Consider the following 9,801-nt stretch of genomic DNA (forward strand, 5'->3'; position numbering starts at 1 on the left):
TGTTGATTAAAATATTTTAGCGATTTAAGACAGCTCCCCTCTACCCTCCCTATTTCTGTATGTTTTGATATTGACGTACGAAATCGATTATTCCATACTTTAAATCACACTTATAGAGATCTTTCATTGCGGTGAATGAAGTGAATAATTTTCTAAATACGTTAGCCTATTGTAATCTATTCTGACATATATTTGTTTTATGTTTAGAATTTAAAAAAAAATATCTTATTGCAAGTTAATATTATCGCAATATAGAAGAGTTGTCACGCGTTTCGTATCATTGACATTGACTTTCTCGGTATCGACATCGAAAGGGACATTAGAAATTCGTCGCATGTCGAACGAAGCACGGGCCTCGTGAAGAATTTCGACGTCTCTTGCTGACTCCACGGTTTAGAATAATCCATATTCTTTTTGTGGGCGTGAACCAGATGTAGAAGAGCACGCAGTCGCGGTGTCGCCAGGTTACCGTAAAACGTGACTGGAAGAATAAGACTTTCGATTCTTCCACAATATCTCCGAGCCACGACTTCGCAAGGCAAGGGGAGGAGAGGTGGGAGAGCTAATAAATTCACCGTCTTTTTCATATTCACTGATCGCGTTTGTTCTTTGACTTGATTCGCTGTAGAAATCCGACTAGCTTGTAAATTGGAATATTTTTCTTCCGCCTTTGAAATTCGTGATCACGAATGCAGCATAAAATTCAACATGTCTCTTTCCTCGCTATGTATGTTTCTTAAAGAAATACTTTACAATCGGTACACGTATGAAAATGTGAGAGTTCAAGTTGAAAAAATTTTAACGTGAATGCAATGTCATTGTATTTGAGTACCTATTACGTTCCAGCCTTGAAAATAAAATTACATGATCGCATGATAAGACAAATAGGAGTTTATTGCGACGGTAATATAAATAAATGGAAAATATAAAATTACGTCGTCGTCGCATCGTTCATTTTATCTCCAAGGGCACTAATGTATGACGGACGGTCGTAAAATATATGACGTACGCAGGACTATAATAGCGCAAAATTGGTATTGAGATATAAAATAGATTACGTAAGACAAGGGAGAAGAACTCGCCGTTCAATTAATTCTTAGAAAAATCATGACCCCGAATATATTAAATACTAATTTTATATTTGCTATTTTTTTTTTACAGGTGATATAGAAGACTGTCTGGTAGCTCCAGTTTCTCAAGGTCAGTTCACACCGCTGCCAGAGGCTCTGTGTTGGGCCATTCTGGAGTTGACTTCCCAGAGGCAGGCGGCGACCTTGGACACTCTTAGATCAGCCCTGAGAAACGCCTTCCCGGCCATGCAGAGGCCCAGTCGAGAGCTCGTTTACGATGCGCTGGCCAAGCTCATGCAAGAACGAAAGATCTATCACACGTCTCAGGGCTACTTTGTCGTTACGCCCGAGACTAAGAGGCTTAGACGCGATTCCGGTAGCTCTAGGCGGTGTTCCAGGGACGTGAATGGGTCCAGAGGTCAGGGTAGCATGCTGATGAGCAACGACGAAGCAGTGGCACTTGTACACGGCGAGATGCTCACTCTGCGAGACGGCGATGTTACGCATCAAGCCGTACAGACAAACTTGGCGGACGTTATTTGCGGAGGTAAGATGACTCTCACGTTGATTATATATTTTCTGAGCCTGACGTCATCTTACTTCATCTTTCAAAATCTCCTAATGTTTTATGTGTATAATTTGCGTTAAAGTGTAATGTGACTTTTGAAGAAAATTATTTAAACAATTTTTTTTTCCGTTATTTATTTTAATTACAAAATGTGAAATCACGCAAAGTTAGACAAATATTGCAAAAAGAGATAATTATTAATCATAAGCCTCGTAGATATATATTATACATGCCCTCTATGCGGAAGTTGTCGTACAAGGAGTTAATGCCGTGAAAATACCAGTATAGCACGTATATGAAAGAGCGTGTCGAGTGACGACGCGATTAACATGCTTTCGTCTTCATTCAGTAGTAGTCGTGGAGTTCTCTGCGTCTTATTAGAGTGTCGCGTATCTCCCGTTGTCTCCCGCGGTGCGCGAGACTTATTCGCGAGGGAAAGTTTCCCGTTGAAGCACCGTCTCACGATATCAATCGCGATCGTTATTTATAAACTTATAACGCGTTGCCGGTCAATTTAACATTTTAGTAACATTTCAACGGTTCACAGCATGAACGTACATTACGTAAAATCAAAATTATGTCTCAGGAAAGTATTATTTTATAATTTAGCGCGATAAGATGAAGACAATTTTTTTTTACACAAATTATTTCTTGTAAATATAAGTTACAAACAAGAAATAAATATTTTGCAGATAAACATAAATTGTACAGAAGAAGTATATATTTGTCTGCACTTATAATGGCTTGTGTAATTTTCGCGATGACGCGCGTAAAAGGCGGACAAATAAATCGGTGCGGCCGAGACCAAAGTCGAAAGATCGCTTTCGCTGTATCTCAAGGCGAGGATGCACAGGAAGTCGGAGCCCTCGTAAACTCGCGACGAGGAATTCGCTCGCACCGGCAGACCGGTCGGTCCAGGCAAACTCGTTCGGCACGTGTTCGGGAAACGTTCCGATTGTGTCCAGGAGGAGAGCAGTCCACTAGCTGCTCGCTCTCCGAGGCCTTTTTCTCGTCGCGACTCGACGGACGGGTCGAGAGAGCGTTTATGTTGTTGTCGTCCTTGGTAGCCACGCAAGCCCCACCGCCGGAAGATGGTCAATTCCTCTCGCGATCGCGTACGAAAAATCAGCATGCTATTTTAATTTCGCTTTTTTTTTTTTTTTTTTTACCACGTTCACGGAAATTCTGGGAGAATCGCGTCCATTGTTTCGCATATTACCCATGTTTCTTACACTCTCTGTTTTCAACGACTTGTATTTAAGAAATGTCGCGTGATCCTGAACTGATCCCTGATTACATAACTAAAAAATCGCGATATAATTGTAATTTTAATTACCGCGACACGAACCCGGCGAGCTCTTTATGCGCGGGTTTTATTATTTCCAATAAAAAGCTTTTGCGTTTCGCGATATATCGCGCTTCACGGTCAGTTATTATATTAAAATGATGTATATGGAAATTTCTTGCGGCGATTCTTTTTTTATTCGCATCGAATGTGTGTACGCGGAGAATAAAGCCACCAGCATTGGCACGGCACACGTTTGAGATAGAGAGAGGTAACGAGATGGAGAAAACTGACGATGCCTGGAAAGCGTTTAACGTAACCGATATATTAGCTATTGGTCACGACATTGTCTACCGTTACATACGTTGTCGACATCACAAGGCGGGAGGGGAAGGAGAGGCAGAGGACCACACGTATATAATCTTCCTACTTTTCTCTTACTTGTTTCTTGGCTGATTCTCACGCTGGTAACCCACTCGTCGTCGGTCGGTACGTCGGCGAATTGCCCGTGGCTATGTACCAAGATGAAACTCTCAAGGAATGAGGGTATTCCACTTTTTTGTTTTTTCTTTTTTATCTTTTTTGAAAACGTAGTTGTGCAGCAGCCGCGAGCTTACCTTGGTCATCATATTAAGCCTTTTAGTCGAAGCGACGCGTCGTCTCGCCGTTTCTGATATTTGCGTCTCACGCGTGGAATTTACTTTTCCTTGTTCGACCAATCTAACGTTGCGTTTTTTTTGACGTATTTTCGCGAATATTCTTATTTTATTTAGATCTTACGACGCGACGCCCAGAAGATAAAGATAATCAAATTGAAGAAATATATAAATCATTGTCAGTATTCTTTTCGAATTGAACATTATTTATCGTTTAAATTTCTATACTATAATAAAATTATTATATATATATATATATATATATATATATATATATATATATATACACATATAATTATATAATATAAAAATGTTTTTTTACGCGTTAGAAATAATTTTAATTATCTCTACTTCTCAGGAAATCCCAACGACAAGGTCCTGTTCGCCAGGTGTCGGTCGATGCCCGGCCGTCTCGAGAGGCGACACTCGTTACGGCTCTGGGGCTCGGCCAGACGTTTACACAGAAGCGGAAGTTCACGGTCCCTGCCGCGAAGACCCGAAAGGAGCGATACGTCTTCCAGCGCGGAATATGCTAGCACGGATAGCGCACCTCACAGTCCAACCAGTAAGTCTGATCGGGGAAGGGATTGCGTGGTGATGGGTGACCGCTTTAAATTATAAGCGAATCGGTTTAAAAACGCATCTTCAATCGTATGTATATACTGTTTTTTCAAAGGTAGAATTTTGCAAGGAAACTTTTGTATATATATATATGTATATATATGTATGTGTGTGTATAAAAATTCAAGCAGTATTCATGCTGTTAAATCGATTCGCAAGATAGACTTTTATTCGTTGCAATATGAACGATTTTTTATTAAATTTTTTTGCGACTAATAATCATCCGGATACGGTGAAATAATTACGAACAAGTATCATGTGAACGTTACGAAGTCATGTACATAGATCGTATAATAACCGAAATCAAAGCTTTTTAGTCACCCTGTAGCTGGCAAACCCTTCCTTGATCCTCATTATCTTCTAACGAAGCGCAACAAATCCAAATCCCTTCCTCAAGGCTTTTCTGGGATTTTTTCAGAGAAGATAGGCCTGCTCTCCAGACTCTTTCGGCGGAGCACACGGAGGAAGGGCACACCGTTAATGGGCACTTTCAGTGCTCAGTATCCCCCCACCGAGTGGTTTAATCCGCGCGTTGTGCATTTGCACAGCGTTGCCACACAGACAAGGGCCGCTAGCCCTTCGGTAAGTCGCATTCAAGTATATTCCTCGACAAGAACTAGCGAAATAAAACTTGTTACATAGTACTTCTCTAACGCCGCAAGACTAATTAACCGGTTCCCTCAGACAGTTATGAAAAATCTTGAAGCGACAATATAGTTTTAAGCTATTAATAACATCGTTGAAAATTTGATAATCATGAAGACAGCAAACAGTTTAAATAATTCAGAACTGAATTAGAAGCGAATGATTGCCAGAATTTTAAAGAAATCAAATCGATTGAATGAATCAATTTTCAGATGATGGAAGGTCTTGACCAGTCACAGGCCAGTTTTCAAGTATGGGATGATTCGAGTTCGGTGCGATCAGCCACTTTGCCAAGGCGACATCGGCGCCAAGCTAGCGGTGACTCCTCGAGCTTGTTGGCCAACTCGACGCCAAGAAGCTCTCGAAGGCATCGGTCACCATGTTCTACTCTACCGAGATCCAAGTGTTCTAGCTTGAGCAGATGCACGTCCAGAGCATCTGTTTTACCGCCTAGCACTACTAACCAGGAAGCCTATCAAGCGCGTAATCAGGTACAGAACGATAAAAATTCGACCAACTCGTCGCCCAGCAGAAGCGGCGGTAGCTCGGGTTCGGTAAGAACGATGAATGCGAGTCCAGCTAAAACGAACACGTTGGGCAGACCCAACACTAGGCAGTCCAACTCTAGAAGACCAAGTCACGACTTTAGCAATGGCACTAAATCGACTAATGGCTCTCCACAACATAAGGTAAGTTTAAATTAATTTCGTTATAAATATTTATAACAATATATCTTTGAGTTAAATCTTTTTTTGAAAAAAAAAAAAAAAAAAAAAAAAAAAAAATTGATAAATTTTTCTATATCGCTTATTTAAGAAATGTGTTGGCAATCTTTGTAGTATTATGTAAACTTTATTCTAAAATTTATTTATTCTTTTTAAATAGCAGTTAGATGATTAATTTTTGTAATTTTAACTTTTTAATTTTTTTTTCTATCATCTGTGTGAATAATGAAAATTTTATTGTTTCAAGGTATTACAAAAAACTTCGTCGGGTCACTCGTCTCACTCTAGTAACAAGTCAGTGTCTAGCACGAAGTTGACTTGTTCCCCATTGAAAACGGCCACGCTATCGACGAAATCGTCACCGCTCAAAGTCGTTCAGCAAGGCTCGTTGACTCCTTTGCAAGAGGCACAGAACTCAATAACTCTTCAAGTGTCCACTAATCTGAGCCCGTCGTCGCAGGAGCAACGGACGATACAAAATAGCGTGACGTTGGCTTCTAACACAACCAGCACGACGACTATTTCCGGTTCGCCTGGCACGAAAATCTATGTTCAACAAAATAACTCACCAATGAGGTCCGTGATCACCTTCGAGAATGGCACGGTGAAGACGAAGATTGCCGAAAAGGAAGTAATTGATTGCAAGGAAAAGCAAGAGAAAGAGCTGGTAGCCGAGAAAGCGTACAAAACTCGGGTGGACGAGGAGAAGCTCTTCAAATCAAAGCTAGATGACGAGAAGCTGAACAAATGCTCGGTCAAGGCCGAGCGTCCATCATCACTCTATGCACCAAAGGAGCTCAAAACGAGTCTTCTATTATCAGAATCTGATAAGGAAAATAAGCCGAAGGTCGAGGAGGAAGTGCCTAACAAGTTGAAATTGACGAACCGCCTGAACAATAGTCAGGCTCATCTGATCGATGGCTCCACTAACAACATCGACAAGAATTCTTTAATGCACGAGGCTGCCGCTTTGTCCACTACAAAGAATACTAACGACGCAATGAATAACTCGCGCAAACTTAGTCTGTCGCTATCGAAGGATGCGTTGAGTTATCGTAACCTGCTGCGTCCTGGTTCGAAAAACAACATTGCCTCGAATCCGCCATCGCCCACAAAATCGTATGACGGTTTCGGTGGCTCTTTCAACGACGTCTACATTGAAAATCTAGAAACAGTAAAGCAGCAACGGGCTCCGCAAGGTTCTGAGCCTAATTTGGAGAAGACTGTAAGCCGAGGCTCGGATTTGCACTCTTATCCCAGTCTTAGTGACATGCAGGTTCAATTCACCAGCCTAGCTGCGCAGAAAATTCTCAAGGGTTGCCCGCTCAACAGTGTTGATACCTTGGTGGAAGTGAACATGGCAGCTGCCGATAAGCCTAACAATTGTGACGTTACTGTTCACACGGATTTCGGCCTCGTTTGAAATTTTATTCTCATTGATTATTAATGTTACAAATGAAAACAAGGATGTAGATCTTTGCACCTCACTCTGGCAAATTCCATTAATGTAAAACAGTGTGTCTCGAGGCAAATAATATCGAAGAATAAACGTCGCTAACGCGCCTTGCTACATCAGGATAGGGAGTTATTTTTTTTTTTTTAATAAAAAGGCTATACAGCTTACGTAAGAATGTTATACATGGAACACGCGTAACAGTTACCAGTAATCTGTCATGTATGTACATCTCTCTCCTGTTTTTTAACGAGCGTTCGAACGAATGATCTTGGACAATTGTTATGGCAATCTAATTTTATTAGAAGTACTATTATAAGAAAAATTACAATCAAGATAAAAGGCAATCAAATTTTTAATCTTGCTTGTCTTAATAAAGACCATCTGTTAAAAATGTAATTTTTAAATAATTTGTATTCACTATTGGATATATTAAATTACTACATTTTATAAATATTGAATTTTTAAAATTAAATTGTATCATATGTAATTTGTATATAAATAATACGAGAAAAGATGTATGAAACATTTCGTTTTATTTTCGCATTCTGTACTTAAAAATGTGTTAAAAGCATAATGATGAAAAAGATCTTTTTATATTATTAAGGCAAGCAGTTATCTCTCATTCCGTATTTTATAACTTCAAACATCGCAAAGATAATGCAAACTCGATTTAGACTTTAGAAATTCGAGCATATATATATTTTTTTATTATTTCTTTTCAAATATCGAAATATACGCATTGATTCAAGGGATACGCATCGGGGATACGCGTTTGGTAGTTTTGCATCGCTTTACTCCAGCTAAAGTGATTTGTCAAAACAATCTCTATACAACAGTTACATGCGACTAACAAATGAAGAAATTCTTTCACAAAAAATTAAAACTTTTCGGAATTAAAATACTGCCATTTTTTTAAACACGCATATATTGGAGACATATTTAATATTAATTATCTTGCACTACAGTGATAAAAAGAACTTTCAGGTTTTTATAGTATGTGCAAATAGTACAGCGAAATTTTATATAAAGTGAGATCCTCAAAAAATAATTCCTCGAACAATGAGATCGCGGGAAACAATGCCTTTTATTAGCCGCGCATTATTAGGCGCAAGCAATTAATAGATTAATCGCAATGCCGTCCCCAAGAAACCCGTAATGCAGCAAGGAAAAAAGCATGAGAGTTGTAATTCTCGTTGCGCTTTACAGCGAAGATTTGATATAAGTATACATATATATTATACATAGAGAGTGTAGAAAAAGGGCGTTTTCTCTTGGAACGCAGCCGGTACCATTCGCAATTAGTGCAATCATAAATCTATAAGTGCCAAAACTTATTGTAGTACTTAATAAAACAACCGCCTTAATTAATTCTCACGGCGATTTCGCGGCATTCGCCGCGACGACGACGATTTCGTAAATACGCAAATAAATCGCGAGAAGAAAGAAAGTAATGCAAAGCGTAAACCGTAGTGTTAAAAATGGTAGGCAATTAAATAAATGTGGGAGAAAAAAGAAAAAAAGGAAAAAGAGAGACATATATGTCTGCTTTGTACATTTCATATTCCGTATCGCAAATTAACCGATCGGTAATGGATTCAGAATTACTGTCTATCCTATTTCAAGGGTGGAGACGCCGACTTTCCATTTCCATGATTTCTCCTGAGTTGTTTGTTGTTTATCCGTCACGTTTATTATTGTTACATAAATACTTATTATTATGATTATCAATTTATATTAATTACAGATTATATACTAATTATACCTTTGCCATTTATGAATTATTATTATTATAAAATATTATTCACACACCAACAATTTATTTAATTCATTCAAGATATATATATATATATATATAGAAAATGTGTGTGTGCATATATGTATATGTATATTCTGTATTATCAATATTTTCTATTTCTGTAAAATTTATTTCAATTTTAAATTTTATTTGCATTCATTTATTAAAATTGATATTAAAAGATTTATATATATATATACATATACATAAACTTTTTAATATCAATTTTAATAAATGCAAATAAATTTAAAATTGAAATAGTTTTACAGAAATAGAAAATATTGAAAATACAGAATGTATAATTTGAAATTCTTAAAGGTGAGAAAATTTTATTTTTGTCGAAAAAAAGTCGGCGTCTATTTGGAAATAGAGTAATGGTTTTTGAATCCTTGCCTCTTATTTCTTATCAAAACTAACCTGTAGAAGATCATTGTATAATCTTATGACTCATTATAACAACGAAAAAAATACATATATGAATAATAAAGAATAAAAACGAAGACATTCTATTATTTTATCGTTAATGCAGACTCACCGCCCCAAAGTTCCAAAAGCTTCGTTTATTAGTCGCACTCGCCATATTTATTAGATACTCGGCACCTCGAAAAGATGCTTCCGAAAATTCGGGAAATTAGTCGACCAGATTCTGAAAATTAACAAAATACGTATTACAGATTGTAAAGAATTGATTTTTTAACGTGTATTAGGCATTATATTCCAATTACCTTTGATTATTTTTAGATACTAATTAATAATTGCACGAGCCACTTTCTCCGTTTATATCGCGCACAAAATTATACACATTACTAAAAATTAAAAACGGAGGATAAAAATTCAAATTGTAACCGTGCAAAAAATGACGTCACATTAAGGCGCGTTCTCGTGAAACACAGAAATTCCCTATGAAGTAGCCAATGAAATCGCTGATTAAAGTCGACGGTTCCAAAATATCCCTATCTCTTTGCCGCTATATTTACAAG

The 9,801-nt window shown here is 37.9% G+C and overlaps 1 protein-coding gene and 1 long non-coding RNA gene across 5 annotated transcripts in view; one reads left to right on the forward strand and one right to left on the reverse strand.

Annotated features, from left to right (window-relative positions):
• Positions 1–8,847, forward strand: part of Knockout (Stork-head domain-containing protein knockout) — a 73,271-nt gene extending 64,424 nt beyond the window's left edge. For 3 of the 4 annotated variants that reach the window (XM_072910051.1, XM_072910052.1, XM_072910054.1), the window contains 5 exons: positions 1,162–1,617; positions 3,938–4,144; positions 4,598–4,782; positions 5,058–5,534; positions 5,818–8,847. In XM_072910051.1, the coding sequence (XP_072766152.1) occupies positions 1,162–1,617; positions 3,938–4,144; positions 4,598–4,782; positions 5,058–5,534; positions 5,818–6,993 (2,501 nt within the window). In that variant the 3' untranslated portion in view covers positions 6,994–8,847. The remainder of the gene's footprint in view (positions 1–1,161; positions 1,618–3,937; positions 4,145–4,597; positions 4,783–5,057; positions 5,535–5,817) is intronic. The other variant, XM_072910053.1, reaches the window with a different exon arrangement.
• LOC140675482 (uncharacterized) overlaps positions 1–9,617 on the reverse strand; it is an 81,891-nt gene extending 72,274 nt beyond the window's left edge. The window contains exons 1-2 of the long non-coding RNA XR_012048398.1: positions 9,547–9,617; positions 9,357–9,467 (exon numbers count right to left, since the gene is read on the reverse strand). This is a non-coding gene — a long non-coding RNA (uncharacterized lncRNA). The remainder of the gene's footprint in view (positions 1–9,356; positions 9,468–9,546) is intronic.
• Positions 9,618–9,801: the final 184 nt, after the last annotated feature.

Source organism: Anoplolepis gracilipes, chromosome 17, assembly GCF_047496725.1.
Source record: "Anoplolepis gracilipes chromosome 17, ASM4749672v1, whole genome shotgun sequence".
Lineage (NCBI taxonomy): Eukaryota > Metazoa > Arthropoda > Insecta > Hymenoptera > Formicidae > Anoplolepis > Anoplolepis gracilipes.